At 40.9% G+C, this 16,796-nt stretch overlaps 3 protein-coding genes across 3 annotated transcripts; all 3 read left to right on the top strand.

Moving 5' to 3' along the window:
• The first annotated feature begins 13,341 nt into the window (after positions 1-13,341).
• On the top strand, positions 13,342-13,992 carry LOC149930913 (uncharacterized). Its single transcript, XM_090157983.1, has one exon. It carries the CDS (start codon positions 13,342-13,344, stop codon positions 13,990-13,992), a length of 651 nt encoding a protein of 216 aa, XP_090014109.1.
• Positions 13,993-14,564: 572 nt separating this feature from the next.
• On the top strand, positions 14,565-15,148 carry LOC149930912 (uncharacterized). The gene is made up of 2 exons (XM_090157982.1): positions 14,565-14,836; positions 14,908-15,148. The coding sequence occupies exons 1-2, from the start codon at positions 14,565-14,567 to the stop codon at positions 15,146-15,148; spliced, it is 513 nt and encodes a 170-aa protein (XP_090014108.1).
• A 217-nt stretch (positions 15,149-15,365) lies between these two features.
• Positions 15,366-16,522, top strand: LOC149930911 (uncharacterized). The gene is made up of 3 exons (XM_090157981.1): positions 15,366-15,499; positions 15,578-15,946; positions 16,198-16,522. The coding sequence occupies exons 1-3, from the start codon at positions 15,366-15,368 to the stop codon at positions 16,520-16,522; spliced, it is 828 nt and encodes a 275-aa protein (XP_090014107.1).
• Positions 16,523-16,796: the final 274 nt, after the last annotated feature.

The raw sequence follows: 16,796 nt of genomic DNA, 5'->3' as shown, positions 1-16,796 counted from the left end.
TAAATTTAGTTTAAAGATAACTTCCGGTATGGAAGGTTCTATCCCCGCCTCTCCCGTTAGTCATCAAATTATTATCGCTATATATAAGACATTCACCCCCGTCATCCATCGGCAGTACACTACAAACCGTTTCTCGAGCATCATGTCTAACCGAAGCTGTGTAGATAACGTTCCTGGGTCCACTGTCGCTGTCCCTCGTATGTCAGACGATACTGCGGCTAGACACTACAAATACGTGAGTTAGAACTTTTAATTAAATTATTTATACAAGTTGCAGAAGGTATTTCGTTTCAACCCTTTAAAATGTCGAATAAATTACAATTATATAGATAAATTACGATTTAAACGGATTATATATCGGATTAGTCGTAATCATGTAAACAAAAGTTCTAAATTAAATTTAAATAACTTGTCCTTAATAAATTATAGCAATAAATTTAAGGAGTTTAGGGATGGGTGGAACAAATTACGGCTCTTCGTTTTTCCAATTGAAATTCGGATGTACCCAAAAATGGACCCAATGTGCCCTAAAAACGACCAAAGTCACCATTTTCGCCCCAATGTACCCCATTTCGGACCAAATGTACCCCAAACTGGACCCTTTAGCTTTATTGTAATGTTAAACGCCCATAGAGATCCCCCTAAAAAGAATAATAAACTGGTTGTCCAATTTTGGGTACATAAATTATTTCGGAGAGATAAAACTAATTCGGGCAAACTGCTGCGATTTATAGTGAATGGGAAAAAAAGCCAATTTCTAGCGATGGGAGCAATAATAAAACCTTATAATTTGTATACACTCTGCTCTTTTTTTCCAAAACACTTTTACCGATGACCACCCGCTATTTTACGGTACCCTTTTACAACCCTTAGGGGCCCGAAAGTGTTTGAAAGTGTTTGTCGGCGAAAACCCATTGAACTATTTATTACCAACTCAAAAAGACAGGTGCCCTAGGCCCGACATTCACTATGACGGGTAGGCTGTTTGCATAACATCGTGTCAGTCCACACCGCCTGCCGAATAGGGGCAGATAACCTATTGACCTAAAATGGGTTAAAACCTGTGTTTTATGCTTTATAACATCGTAAATCAGCTAACCTTTTGACCTAAAATGGGGTGCCTCCAGATATTAACTATGACGGATCGGCTGTTTGCATAACATCGTGTCGCCGCCATAGGGGCAGATAACCTATTGACCCAGGGGTAACATCGTAAATCATCTAACCTATTGACCTAACCTATTGACCTGCCGAATATTGCCTCAAAATGGGACCCCTACAGGGGCCCGTTTCACCCTATTTAACGGTTTATAGCTGTTTGCATAACATCGTGTCACCACCATAGGGGCAGATGACCTATTGACCCAGTTTTTATGAGAGTAACATCGTAAATCAACTATTGACCCTAAAATGGGGTGCCCCCAGCTATTGACCTGTCGAAAATGTACGCAAAAAGGGGGCCCCTATAGGGGCCCGTTTCCCCCGCCCGCAGGTGCCCCCTTATCGGTATACACACTCCCTTATCTCTATCGTGTTTCTTTTATTACATTCATTTATATACGGAGTTTTACTTTATCACTGCTACACCTTTTTCTGACTTTGTTTTAACGTTAAATATTTTTTCTGATTCTCTTTAAGTTGTTTAAATATTTTAGTTGTTATTTCAGAAGTCTCATAAAAACCCTTTTATTTCATACATTCAAATTCAAATCTCTTTATTCTATAAAATTAATGAGATGAATTGCACAAGTTGTGTAGTTAAAGCTGCAATTGGAGTTTTCTAATTATTTTTATTTGGTTTAAAGGTTTCCCAAAGAAAAGAGTTAAATCTTTATGATCGTATTTGATACACAAATACGCGCTTCTGTCAGGCCAGTTTTATACCGAAACAGATTTTGTCATTTTTGTTTCTAATAATATAAAATCAATTGTTTTCTGAGTTTCCATAGTGTAACTTTATTGCCCAGAAATAAAATATCTATGTATTTCTATACAAAACGATCAGCCAAAGAAAATTTTTAAAATATCTAGGTTATATTTATGGGAAATGAAAATTTGTCATTTGAAAACTTCAGAAAAAAATCGGTAAAGATTTCAAAGTTTTTTAAATTTATTATTTTACCGAAATGTGTCAAACCCAACAATTGTAGAGCATACGCTCAACTTCACAAATAAAATTTGTCCTTCGATCAAATTTCACTTAGATGGTTACAAGTCGGTACTACCTTAAATATTTTTGGCGGAACCATTTCTAAATTAAAATAAAAACCGAGGACTATTCAGTGAACCAAGTACTTATTAAAATTTAAGACCTACAAGATATAACAAAACAGCTTTTGTTCAAATTTTAATTATTTAAATATGTTTTTCAATTAGTATTTAAAAAACACGTCTTGGTAGCAAAGAAGGCCAACTGAAATTTTCTATGTTGATAGAATTATAACCCGGTCTTTAGAACCTGGGTTTACCATTATCATAAATTGCAAAGTAACGAACAACCCAGAGAACATTGTGATTAGATAAAAAATTAAGATAGCGTCATCGATCAATTGGCTAACTGTCTAGCACTCTTATTGCTTTCACCATGAAAATAAATCTAGCATAAAAGCGATTAGTTTATTATTATTTCTTAATTCAAAAAAAACCTATCAATATGTTTTAACGACAAAAGTGACTTTAAATACCACATGAAAAAATCTTTTGCCAAGCATTAAAATTAGCCAAAATACATGTTTAATTTTATCTCATAGGTTTTTAATGTAATTGTATGAATGAATAAAATACTTTTTCATTGGAACACTGATTAGGCAGTAACAAATCGTTAATGTCTAGGTTAATTGGAACGTATTTCATTTTATGGTCTAGAGTAGGCACTACAGCTTTTACAACGCTGATTTATATGTTTTTGAAAAATAAAATCTTTTTCGGTTTTTCTTAAATTTACAATTTAAAAATTCGCTATAGATGAGAGTTTTTGAGAAAAATGCCCTGTCCGATCGCTAGAAACAAGCTTTATTTAATTAAATATTAAAAAAAGTGCTTTATTCTTACCCCCAAATAAATAGCATAGCTCATTGCATCTTCTCTTCCTGTGGTTATATTATATTCATTTCTTAATAAAGTCACAAGATATTCAGGACTAAGGTATTGCAAACTTCTCGAAAAATATAAATTGGTCAATATTTATGTCTCTTAGACAACAATTATATTAAATAAAATATATTGACCAAACGAAAGCTGCATTGCAAAATTGGAATCGAACTTTCCAGAATTAAAATCTTCGAGATTTTTATTAAATACCTACGATGTATTAAAATTTCGTATGGTAATTGTTTTGCTTACCTTAGTAATTTTGCGATTTTAGGGCCCGTTTTGGAGACAAAAAAGTGTAAATTTACAAAAGGGGGTGTGCCTAGTTAAAATAAGATACGTGTTCAAAAACGCGTTCCAGAGATATTGTAACGAGACAAAACATCTAGTATTTTCTACGATAGCTCAGGAGTACTCGTTAACGCGTTCAGAGGTGAAACTAATAATTTTATTGAGAAAATGGCGGAGCAGTTTCTTTGAGCTAACGTGATTAATCAAAGAGTAACATGGCAAAATCGTAACAGATGTACCACTGAAATAATGTATCGCGAGTGACACAATAATGTGAATAGATGACAAAATTAATTTTTGGCTTTACCAATCGGAAACGCTGTATTTTGAACTACAAATGGGAAAGGCCAATGCTCGAATTGAAGAGCGCACAAAAGATTTTGCTACCCAGGTAAGAATTCCTTTACCATTATTTTTTAATAGTAAAACGAAAATAAAAATTCAGATTTTTTCGTTTTGATATTTTTAAATATCACAATAGGATCAGTTGTATTATATATAATAATCTAATTGCGGATCATCGTAAACATATGCTGTATTTGTTTTGGGATGACGGTGAATTATTATCGGCATAGAGCTGTCAAGGTGAGGGCTTGTTAAATCATTCACAGTGTAAACTACAAAAGTAAAATAATTTTTTGTATTTCCATTTGATTTTATACCTTTGATCCACTATAATGTTTATTTATTATTGTGGCTATCTTTTAAAGAATAAGGCTGCACATTTCCCCTTTCTCCTGATATTCAATGATAAAAATATCCCAAATATATTTAATGAAATGTCAATCGAACCCCAAATTGCTTTTATGGTTAACCACCTTTGTTGATAAAAGCGAGATCACATAAAAAAGTGTCAATTTCCATTTCAGCCAGAAAAAGAGCGTTATGTATGGCAACAAGACATTTATTGGTTTGGTTCAAATGACTTAAGCCCAGTTCAGACAATACAATACATTTGACCACTTAACTGTTACTAATTGTTAGCAAGAAAATTGTATAGCGTGAACAGAAAAAGTTGGAACAATTGTTACAATTTGTCTGTTCACGCTAAACAATTTTCTTTCTTACAATAAGTTGGATTCCGTTAAGTTGCCCAAATAATTGTATAATGTGAACTGGACTTTAAAGGGCTAGAGAAAATTGCACATTTAGGGCAACCATAACTTTTAAAATCATTTCCAAAAGCCCATTCAATAGTTTTTGAGTATTTACTACAGACCGGGCAGCCTGCTCTAAAGATTCTGAATTGCTAGTAGCTATAGTTTCGGAGGACAGGTATTGTTCGATGTTTTTGTGGCTTCTTTTATCACCTTTGATGCATAACCAAATTATTACTTAGATGTTAATTTATGTCAATCTGTTTTACAGGGAATGTACTAAAAGAGCATCAATAACTAAAGCAATTTTGGATTTTTCTCCTTCCGTTGGCCGAGATGGATTTGGAAGTGGTTTTTTAGCCCTTGAGACTATTTAAAAATTGACACAGTTTTATCTGTTAGTAAAGCGGCGTTCACACTATACACTCTTTTACGAAGTCGGCCATTTTATTACAGGTCTAATTTAAAATAGTACAGGCAAGGGCGCCTGCACGTGCTCATCAGCTCGAGACGTCGCGTGCACTTGAAAGTGAAGCGGCCTTGCAAGTACTATTGGAAATTAGACCTGTAATAAAATGGCAGCTCTCACAACTAAGGATATAAAAAAGTGTATACAATTGATATAGGCCAAATAATTGACCCATTCAAGTTGAATGCAATTTTCTGTTCACACTGCATCGGCAAAACATGTGCTTCAATGCAATTAACTAACAGTATTTCAAAAATTGACCATACGAGGGCCGAGGTTTTGACAACAGTCAAATATTTTTTCGTGTTTTCCATTGTCGTCCGCAGTTTTGGCTGAGTTATGGTAAAGGGTGCTGAGGTCTTTGACTGACACCATTTGTACATTTGAGACCTGATAAATGGTAGCAAATTTCAAATTAGGAAAATTTTACTATACCAAGTATGAAAAACAAAATCGTGTGCGAAACTAATAAAACTAATGTTTCGCACACGATTTTTTTTTCATACTTTGTAAAGTAAAATTTTCCTACTACCCCTAAAATCGGTTTTCCTAATTTGGGTTCTTGTGTTCGTGCGGTAGCCTACTTTTTAGGCGTTTGAAACCCTTTTAGGTCAAATTTAAAACACTCTAGCGCTTCTCCAACTCGTCACAGAGAATTTCGACTAGGTCAGTCATACATCATTACTCAACCCTATTAACACCTTAATTTTTTGTACTGATTTTTGAAACACCCTGTATATATATTGCGACGCATTCAGAGAACAACCTTTCCCAAGATTCAAGATCGGTGAAAAGCCCGCGTGCTTCGGAGAACGTGGGGAGGAGATTAAAGAACGAGCGCTCGAGCGAGGTGGAAAAACGACGGTTAGAGGAGTTTTGAAAAGAAGAAGTTTTAGGTTTAAGTCAGGAGAAGGAAGGAGAAGGTTCAACCGCCGAAATCGCCGCTAAGCTAAAGTATTATTTTCGTCCAAGAATCTTCCGTCCCCGCTACAAGACCTGAACGTCGCGTTTATCTTTTATTTTTATTCTTAATTGTTACTCAGTCGTGTTCCTTTTCGTTATAAATAAACTTATTATCTTCCTCAAACTTATTGAACGTCGCATTGGTGGAGGCGCCGGGCAATCGTATTCGTCACCTCTTGTTACTATGGCTCAACAAATCTCCCCATTCCGAGTTGATTCAAAACCATCGATACATTGAACGGATGGCCTGCCGACAACTGGATTCTGTATTTGTCTCTCAATCTCGAAGGTACAGCCGCTTCCTACTGGAGAAATATCTCGGCTTCTAAACAAGGAATAACTTGGGTCTGGGCTGAAAACAAACTGAAATCAACTTTTGGGAAAAAAAAGACGACGCCACAATTGAACAACAATTGTTTAACCGACGCCAAGGAACCAACGAACTTTATGATGTATACTACGCTGACGTTTTAGCCCTGTGCGACAAACTAAGTCGAGACGTCGCTATGCCAGAGAAGGTCCAAAGACTTATGAATGGCCTACGTCCTGATCTCGTAGAAGACGTGTACAAAATGAAGCCAATTTTATTGGGGGACTTGAAAGAAGCCGTCGCTCTGGTCTTGGCAGCTAAAGACGCAGCCGCCCGTAGTCGATCCGCCGCTAGAAATACAAATTATCTTGCGCTCCGCCCTGATGCCTCTAATATGATTAAAAATGTACCTACCAACTACCGATCTCTACCTTCCCATCAAACGGAGTTGCAACTGTCGTCAAAAACCCAACAACAATGGCAGTTACCCGCAAATCGACTAACCCAGCAGCCACGCCGCGCCGACCAGATGCGTACCCCAGACGGTCGTCCAATCTGTTTTATCTGCAATAAAATCGGCCACGTTTCTAGGCATTGTCGAAATCGCCCCTCCTACGCGGTCAATACTGTAACCCCGGACAATCAGCAGCAGCCTCAGGAAGACGAATCCCAACTTCCGGGAAACGAGCACCAGCGGTCGTATTAGAGGGTCGGCCGCCGAGGATAATTCATACACCTCTAACAATGACGCATTACTTAGACGACACTGCGAAATCAATGGCCACGCCGCTACCGCCCTTATTGACCCCGGAGCGGCTATCACAGCTATCAGCACCTCGTTTGTGGAATCTCACCGAATTTGTCTTCAACCGTGCAGTGTCCCTATCAAATCAGCTAGTGGCCACTTAGCGTTTGCGGTAGGAAGAACTGAAATAGTGATCAATCAGGAAGGCAATAAGTCCACGATTTCGGCAATTGTTCTACCAAACCTACTGGCAGATATTCTTTTGGGAATTGACTGGTGTCGACATACAAAACTAGTTCTTAATTTCGGATCCGAACCTACCATACGGTTTCCAAGCACATCGACAGATCCCGACGCAACCACACCTGAAAATCTACCCATCGTCGCCTTCATCACAATCGCCGAACCCGTCATTCTGAAGCCTTGGACCGAAACGCTAGTTCCCATTGTACTATCTCGTAAAGCACCGCTTCGGGATGGTTTACTCACTCCAAGTTCTGGACTTACGGCGCCATATTCTGTTCTATCATCATCGTTCGATTCCGCTCCGATCGCTAATATGTCTTGGGAGGAAAAGGTCATTCATCCGGGAATGAAGTTGGAAACCATTGAACCTCTGTCACTGAGTATCACGATTATCAGTCACATAAACCACCTAGAAGCAGCAACCGAGCCTTCCTGGAAGAACTCCGAAATTTCGACCAACATCACACCTGACCAAAAGACAGAACTTGAAAGTCTTCTACAGGAGTTTGATCACGGCATTAAGGCAGCAAAGGACCCGCTACGCCCTGCAAAGTTACCGGCGCACACGATTGACACACAAGGCCACCTTCCTGTCCATTTACCTCATTTCCGTACATCCTTCGCCGAACGCGACATGATTCAGGAAGAAGTTCGTACAATGCCACGAGACGACGTAATTCGTCCATCTTCGAGTCCTGGGTCTTCTCGTGTCGTAATCGTTGCGAAAAAAGATGGGTCACCAAGATTTTGCATAGACTTTCGTCGCATAAACGCCATAACTAAGCGTGACGTCTATCCCCTCCCTCGCGTGGACGACGCCCTCGATCGCCTACATGGTGCAAAGTTTTTCTCGACTATGGACTTAGCCAAGGGCTACTGGCAACTTCCAATGGCCGAAGACGACAAAGAAAAGACATCGTTTTGCACCCCAGACGGACTATTTGAGTTGAATGCACTACCAATGCGTCTTTCGAACGCTGCCGCCACATTTCAACGCGCTATGGATGTTGTACTAGCTGGCCTTAAATGGAACACTTGTCTGGTCTACCTCGATGACATCATAGTTTATTCTTCAACCTTTGCCTATCATTTAAACCGCCTCCGTGAAGTTCTACATCGCATCAGTGACGCCGGAATATCGCTGAATGCGGGAAAATGCAGTTTTGCCATGAGTACGATTAAATATCTCGGCCATATTATTTCGGAAAATGGAGTTACGTTGGACCCTGTCAAAACTCGCGCAGTTGACGAATTCCCGACGCCATCCAATCGCGCCGAAGTCCAATCTTTCGTTCGCCTATGCTCCTATTACCGACGATTCATAAAAAACTTCGCCAAGCTGGCCGGACCACTCACTGAGATCACAAGTTCTAAAGCCCAATTTATATGGGGCACAGCTCAAGACAAAGCTTTTAAAACGCTCAAATCAAAGTTAACTCAATCTCCAATTCTACGACATTTTGATCCATCGCTACCAACAGAAATTCACCCTGACGCGAGTAACAAGGGCATTGGAGCCGTCCTTTCGCAGCGTAGTAATTAATGGTGAGGAGCGAGTTATCTCCTATGCCAGCCGATCACTATCAACGCCCGAAATCATTTACAGTACAACCGAAAAGGAGTGTTTAGCTCTGATATGGGCCCTCGGGCAATTTCGTCCTTACATCCACGGCAGACATGTTCGGGTTGTCACTGATCATCACTCTCTCTGCAGCCTCAAAGACCCGCATAATCGTCTTGCTCGCTGGTCTTTACAAGAACAAGAACAGGACATGGAAATAGTTCATCGTAGCGGCCGTCGTCATTCGAATGCCGACTTATCAGGAACCCGACTCCGGACCCCGCCAATACAGACGATCCTGATGTTATTGGCGCATTAATCGAATTACCAGAGATCATCAAGCTCCAAGAACAAGATCCCGTTTTTGGTCCAATCATAACCTATATCACACACCCGAGTGCAGTATACACTGTGTCGACGCAACGTCAAGCCAAAAAATATACAATGACTGATGGAATTTTATATCGCAAAGCAAGGAAGCGCCTCTTCTAGCCATACCAAAGTGCCGCTATGACCCAAAACATCTTGACGCAAATAGGAACTAAACACATTCGAACGACATCATACCACCCGCAAACTAACGGTTTAACGGAACGGATCAACAAGACACTGGCGGACATGCTTTCCATGTATGTATCCGAGGATCATTCCGATTGGGATGACGCTTTACCGGGAGTGACTTTTGCCTATAACACGGCCGTCCAGTAATCAACAAGAGCCTCGCCATTTTCCCTAGTTTATGGACGAGACCCATTCTTGCCTATGGATCGAACGTTACCCGTCGCTGAAGATTCCCTGGAAGCACTTTACCCAATCGACGAAGCTCGAGAAATAGCACAAGCTTACATCGCAGCAGCCCAAAACCGTCAAACCATACTTCACGACGCTCATCGCCGGGAAGTTAACTTCACCCCAGGACAGTGGGTCAATGTCAGGAAACCGACTCGAAAACGAGGACGGTCAGGGAAACTACTTCATCAATTCCACGGTTCTTTTGAGATACTTCGCCAAACGGGTCCAGTCAATTTTACAGTACGAGTCAAAAACAGGGGACAACGGCAAACTGAAACTGTCCACATCTCCAAAATGAAACTAGCTTATCGTAGAGAAGACGATAGACCCGAGACGGGTCTTCCGGAGAAGGGGGGTTATGTGACTCATTCAGAGAACAACCTTTCCCAAGATTCTAGATAGGTGAAAAGCCCGCGTGCTTCGGAGAACGTGGGGAGGAGATTAAAGAACGAGTGCTCGAGCGAGGTGGAAAAACGACGGTTAGAGGAGGTTTGAAAAGAAGGAGTTTTAGGTTTAAGTCCGGAGAAGGAAGGAGAAGGTTCAACCGCCGAAATCGCCGCTAAGCTAAAGTATTATTTTCGTCCAAGAATCTTCCGTCCCCGCTACAAGACCTGAACGTCGCGTTTATCTTTTATTTTTATTCTTAATTGTTACTCAGTCGTGTTCCTTTTCGTTATAAATAAACTTATTATCTTCCTCAACCTTATTGAACGTCGCAATATGTAGACAAAATTCCAATGAACTTAATTTTGAAGCCCTCATTGTGTTTTTCTTGTAATCCTTGTGTTTCACATCGTACAAATATTCGTTTTCGTAGTAAAAAGAAACTATTTGTTGTATTTCATGGCGTTTCCAAACCACACTTAATTTTTCACTTAATTTTCTAGATCGAAAATTGAAGTTACTTGTAAAATAATTCATTAATATGTATTAACTTTACCTAGACCATACTATTGGATCCTTGAAAATTCAAAAATAATTTAATGATCTTGCAGACGACATATTATTTTAATAACAGAATTCTTAGACACAACGTTCAATCACGGTGTCAATCTTTCTCCTTATTCACCTCTTACGTCCTTGGTGTCAACCTCATGCCTTTTACAACACTGCAGACGATACGTTAGAAATGATGATTTTCACGTTACCAAATACTTAAATTTCATTTGTTAATTTACGAAAATTTGGGCACACAAAGGAAATTGTACACCCAAAAATCGGTCACCTAGCTGAAACAATTGTGTGTTGGTCCCCAAAAAGTGTTACAATTTTGGCTGTTCAAACTGCATATTTTTGTTGCAATTAGTTGACCCCATTTGTTAGCCCTACTAAATGAATGGCCTTTTAAAATTGTTCAGTGTGAGCGCCACTTAGGTAATATATCTTTTAAGCTAAATTAATGAGAGCACTACCACCCACACTCGGTGGAGTACTTGTTGCGAAAAGTTGGGAAACCTACGTATTTTGGAGGATTAAAAAAAGTCAATCAGGGCATGGTTAAGAAGAGAAACCAAGGTTTGGGGAAAAACCCGGGATGGAGATTGAGTATGTGTAGTCGAAAAGAAAGTGAGCTCGTACGGAAAGAGAGGACGGGTCCCACAGTGGACATTTTTATAATCATTTTAACCTAACTCGTAATACATTTGTAACTTTGAGTTTAATATTTACATGGAAAAATCAGTTTTTCATAACTATACTAATTTGTTTCCTCAACATAAATGGTGCCGAAACCCGGGAACACAGGACTTTAGATACCTTTAATGAAAATTAGACGTGTTGAGAGCATTTAAATAGTTAAGTAAACGAGGAGAAGCTAAAAATGACGTCACTGGAACGAGCAATGGTGAAACGTGAAGCGAATCAGCTTCAAGCGGAAAAAAATTATAGGTGATATTGAAAGGAAACTCAAAGAAGATGATCGTAAACCGAACACGGCCGTTATTTCTCAACTTTGCGATCAATTAGTACGGCTGGAATCAAACCTCGTTAAGGTCAACTAGGTGATCGAGCTGGAAATGGCGTTGGATCAGCTACAGGGAGACTTAACGAACTTTCTAAAACTGGCCGAGGAAATTGTCAAGGCGAAAGCATGCGTAACCAATTATTTCATAAGAAAAACAACGCGACGGAAGGGCGTACAAGATCGGAACGAGACATCGCGCTGAGAGTAATCACAACGGAACTACAGGAACGCGGCCTGAAAAAAATCAACGAATCAATCGAAAAATGGCAAGACTTTTGGTGCAACTATGAAAACAGCATACATCGCAAGGATATACAACCGTCAGATAAGTGTAGTTATTTTTATTCGCTGATGGAGGGTCAAGCACTCGCGTGTATATCGAACTTAGCGCGTACAGACAACAATTACGATCACGCCGTCAAAATGCTGAAAGGCAGATTCGGAAGAAAAGAGCTTTTGGTTAATCAGCATTATACGAAACAAACTAGTTTGCCACATGTAAGGAGAGCCTCCAATATAGTCGGGCTTAAACGTCTGTATGACACGATACAAATTCAGATGAGGGGATTAGAATCATTGGGGGTGGTAGCGGAAGCTACGGATATTTATTAGTTAGTATTGTTACGCGGAAAATAACGACGTTAGTCGAAGAAAAAGGGATGGAATAGAACTCTGGAAAATCAGAGATTTGATTGACGCGCTCGGCGAGGAAATAATAAGTAGATAAACATTTCACGCTCTTTGGGTACTCCTTAGAAAAAAAGGTCGCTGTTTTATTTGCCAAGGACAGTATCCCCTAGCTAGGGAATGTAACAATAAGGATGGGGGTAAAGTTTGCAAAGGATTGCGGAGCCCCACATCATTTCGCCGTTTGCGAGAAACCCGCTTCTGGAAACGACTCGCGGGGAAAAGAATTGGATGCCCCACAGTGGGAAAGGAAGGACGAGAAAACGCAGAACGGCTCAAACAATGGAGGCACAGTCTCATGCACGGTAGCCACGGGGGGAGTGAGGGACCAACAACGAGTTAAATTCCTACACACAGCTGACATTCACGTGTCAAGAACGGAAGGCAGCGCGGTAACTCTCAGGGCCAGGTACCTATTGGATAATGCTAGTCATAGATCCTACATAAAGGATGATATAGCGGAACGATTAATATTAACTGTAGTGGGAAAGGATCAAATTACACTTTTCAAATTAAATGAACCTGGGAAGGTCATCGGAGTGGATAAGGTTAGGCTAGCCGTGAATAATTTGAGAGATCCTAATAATCCAAGCGTTGGTAACGCCAGAAATATGTGGGGCAACCATTTCTCTACCATGGAAAGGGGCGGAATTTTAATTGAAAAAACGAGGTTTGGAATTAGCTGACGTTAGCTCTATCATTGGGTCTTGTAACGATCAGATGGGAATTTTAATGGGCAGCGACTACTATTGGGATGTAAATATAATAATAATAATCAGCTAGGCTAATACCCAAGGCAAAACCTTCGGTCTAAGTCATCAAGCGACTTTTGAAGCCAATAGTTCAGGTGGCTAGGTTACAATGCGTAGGAGGGTGGTGGCAAACCCTGCATGCCCCGCGAGCCAACAGCTCCCTACTATTACCGTTATTCTCAACAAGTTTTTATGGAAGGGGAAACGAAGAGCTCGGGGGAAAAGCCCTTAAACCAGCGAGGAGAGAACTTGCAAACTCAACGCAGAAGGAGTTGTTCCGAATTTTCACCCAGTGCCACAAGCTGGGATCGAACCCGGCTCCTCTTGCTGCGAGACGAAAAAACTAACCACTCCGCCACCCCACTTGTAGTTAGCATGAGGAAGGTTGAACAGCTAGGGCCAACTCTAGCGGCGGTTAAAACTTTATTTGGATGGACAGTCCAGGGGTGGGCGTTAGTAGACAAACAGAATGAAAACAAACCTATAGTCTCCATGGCAATATTAGACGAATCCACCAAAGATAGTCTAGATAAGGAAATCAGATCATATTTCAAGCTAGAATCACTTGAGATTAAGGAACAAGAAACGAAGGTAGACTCGGGGGAGTATAATAGGTCAGTTAAATTTGTGGTAGGGAGGTATCAGGTGGCTCTTCCCTGGAAGGCAAATACAGAAAAGCTGGGTTACAATTTAAAGGCAGCCACAAAACGTACGGAACAATTATTCCTTCGCCTAAGAAAAAACCCTGAACTTTACAAGAATTATAAAGCGGTCATTCAAGAGCAAATGGATTTAGGGACTGTGGAAAGGATTCCAAATGAAGAACTAGAAAGGGGAAATCCTATTTACTACCTAACGCATCGGGAAGTTATACGGAAAAATGTTGAAACCACGAAGACCAGAGTGGTCTACGATGCATCCTCCCATGAATATGGAATGCAATCACTTAACGACTGTTTGAAAACGGGACCGAATTTGAACCCGGAGATACTGGATTTGATAATGAAATTCGAAGTGGTGAGATAGCTAGCGTTCACAGCTGATATACAAAGCTTTTTACAAATTGCGCTTGACCCAAAGGATCGCGACGCGGTTAGACTTTTATTTAACGCGACTACGATTAACGGAAAACTTGCACATTTTCGAATAACGCGGGTGACCTTCGGATAGGGATCAAGCCCATTTTTGTTTAACGCAACTAGCAAATACCACGTGGAGTCGCTCGCGTAACAATATCCGGAAGCCTGTAAAATGATATTGGATAGAAAATACGTGGATGTCGTGTTAGGAAACGCGAAGGACGTTAACGAAGCTACCAAACTATCGCAAGATTCGAGGGAAATATTTTCTACAGCCAACATGAACCTACGAAAGTTCAGAACTAATTCCAAGGAATTCTGGGAGAAAACAAAACCACAGTAAAGTTATTAGGACTAGCCTGGGGCCATGAAAACGATTTTCTTTTTATTGACACTGAGTCAATAATAGCCGAACCACAGGATAAAACAATCACAAAAAGGATTGTATTACACACAGTAGCAAAGATTTTTGACCCCCTAGGGTTTCTCACGCCATTTACCGTTCGAGGAAAATTTCTCATGCAAGAGCTCTGGGAAAAGGAACTTAACTGGGATGATCATCTGCCGGAAGACTTAGCTTCAAAATACAGAAAATGGCGAGATGATATTAAAAATGTACCCGAAATAAAAATGCTGAGGTATTATCTGCACGAGATGGGTGAAGATGACACGATGGTCGCCGCAGAATTGGTCTGCTTTACAGACGCCAGCGAAAAGGCATTCGCCATTGTGGTGTACCTGCGTTACACCTGCAAGAGTGGAAACATTGAAACCACGATTGTCGCTTCGAAGTCAGAGTCGCACCAGTGAAAAAGCTCAGTTTACCTCGATTTGAGCTCATGGGAGCGTTGATTGGTGCCAGATTGGCTAACCACATTCAGAAGAAGGTTTTCGCAGGAGAAAACTATTCTGTACGCCTCTTCACGGATTCAGCGATTGCTCTTGGATGGATTCAACAAACGGCTAAGAACTTCAAACCTTTTGTGAGCAATCGAGTCGGGGAGATACACTCATTAAAAGAACCAAGAAGTTCGAGTCACGTGTCTGGAGATGAGATCCCCACAGATTTCGCTACAAGGGCAAAACGATTCAAGACCTCTTAACAGTGAGGATGCGGCGGGAGGGACCACACTGGCTACTTCAGCCAGAACAGGAACGGGCAAAACTAAAAGTAACATACCAACAAACCGTAGCAGGCGACCCAGAGCTAAGGCCGGAGAAGAAACAAGTCAATGACCTGCAGTCAATTAGGGAACGAAACCTACGACTGGAATTTTGGATTGGGCCAGATATGGAAACTTTAAAAGGTTACTTAGAATTATGGCTTGGATATCAAGGTTAGCCGTCAATAAACGTTACAACGAAGTCAAGATAGGAATCATTCTGTCAACGGAAGATTTGAACAAGGCGGAAATACTTCTAATTAACCTGGTTCAAACTGAACAGTTTCCGGAGTAACAAGCCGAGCTACAGATAAAAGAAGCAATTTGTAAGGAATTCAAGCTTCACAACCTCGATCCAATCCTTGACAGCGACGGACTAATAAGAAAAGGCGGGTGCCTACAAGAAGCAAGTTTTTCTTACTCGGAAAAACATCCCTGGATCCAACCGGCTAAACACCGTTTGACTAACCTAATCGTGGACCATTACCACGATCAAATCCTGCACGCCGGGGTTAATGGAACTCTAACCGAACTGAGAGGACGCTATTGGATTCTCAACGCGCGCCAGAAGGTAAAATCCAGATTAAAGGGTCGCATGATTGGCAAAAGATTCCGAAGTCAACCAGGAAAAGCCATCACTGCTCCATTGCCTGCTGACCACATCCAGCAAACTCCACCATTCCAGACAACGGGAATAGACTTTATTGGACCACTTTACGTCCAGGATGAAATAAAAACGTAAATAAGGTTTACGTGCGCGGTCACGGGCGCCCTTCATCTAGAACTTGTTACAGACATGTCAGCGGAGACTTTCTTACTAGCTTTCAAGAAATTCGTGGCCAGACGAGGGATACCTCAGATAATCTACAGTGGCAACGCCCGCACATTGAAAAGGGTAGATCAAGATTTGGCTGAAACCTACGTAGCCATTAGGAGCCCAGAAGTGAAGAATTATCTCGCTAACTGAAGAATCACCTGGAAATATAAAGTGGAGAGAGCTGCCTGGTGGGGCGGATTTTGGGAGAAAATGGTCCGTACGACCAAAATGGCTCTAAAGAAGACTTGACCAAGGAACAAATGGATATGCTTCTCACAGAAGTCGAGGCTACAATAAACTCCAGGCCTTTGACATACGTCTACGGTGAAACCAATGAACCCTCACCACTGACTCCTGGACACTTTTTGACTGGAGGCAGGCTCACGACCCTGTCATCGACAATCTTCCACGAGCCAAAAAAACACAGAAGTGCCAGAGACGAGTTGACGAAAAGGTACAAGCACCATCACATCTTACTGGATAGATTTTGGAACTGATGGCGCAAGGATTACATATTGGAGCTACGTTCAGCGCATGAGAGAAAAGGAGTCACTGGTTCAAGGTCGGTGATATAGCCCTAATAAATGACAAGGTTCCGCGTATTTTGTGGAAAACGGGAATTTTTGAAGAATTGTTTAACGGCCGCGATGGTGTCTTGCGGTCTTGCAACCTTAGATTACCGAATCGAAATGTAATCAAAAGACCGATTCAGTTGGTGTACCCGCTGGAAGTCATCAACCAAGAAGAGCATTTATGAACTTTCAGTACATT

This window comes from Leiobunum rupestre, chromosome 9, assembly GCF_980474605.1.
Source record: "Leiobunum rupestre chromosome 9, qqLeiRupe1.1.hap1, whole genome shotgun sequence".
NCBI classification, from domain to species: Eukaryota; Metazoa; Arthropoda; class Arachnida; order Opiliones; family Sclerosomatidae; genus Leiobunum; species Leiobunum rupestre.
This window is presented reverse-complemented; position numbering and strand designations above follow the sequence as displayed.

What these genes read in the sequence shown, in the direction of transcription:
- LOC149930913 (XM_090157983.1), top strand. Translation starts at nt 13,342, where the DNA reads ATGAGGAAGGTTGAACAGCTAGGGCCAACTCTAGCGGCGGTTAAAACT.
- LOC149930912 (XM_090157982.1), top strand. Translation starts at nt 14,565, where the DNA reads ATGCAAGAGCTCTGGGAAAAGGAACTTAACTGGGATGATCATCTGCCG. An exon ending in ACCACGATTGTCGCTTCGAA is followed by an intron (nt 14,837 to 14,907) that starts GTCAGAGTCGCA and finishes GATTGGTGCCAG; the next exon opens with ATTGGCTAACCACATTCAGA.
- LOC149930911 (XM_090157981.1), top strand. Translation starts at nt 15,366, where the DNA reads ATGGCTTGGATATCAAGGTTAGCCGTCAATAAACGTTACAACGAAGTC. An exon ending in CAAACTGAACAGTTTCCGGA is followed by an intron (nt 15,500 to 15,577) that starts GTAACAAGCCGA and finishes AATCCTTGACAG; the next exon opens with CGACGGACTAATAAGAAAAG. An exon ending in GTCCAGGATGAAATAAAAAC is followed by an intron (nt 15,947 to 16,197) that starts GTAAATAAGGTT and finishes GGAAATATAAAG; the next exon opens with TGGAGAGAGCTGCCTGGTGG.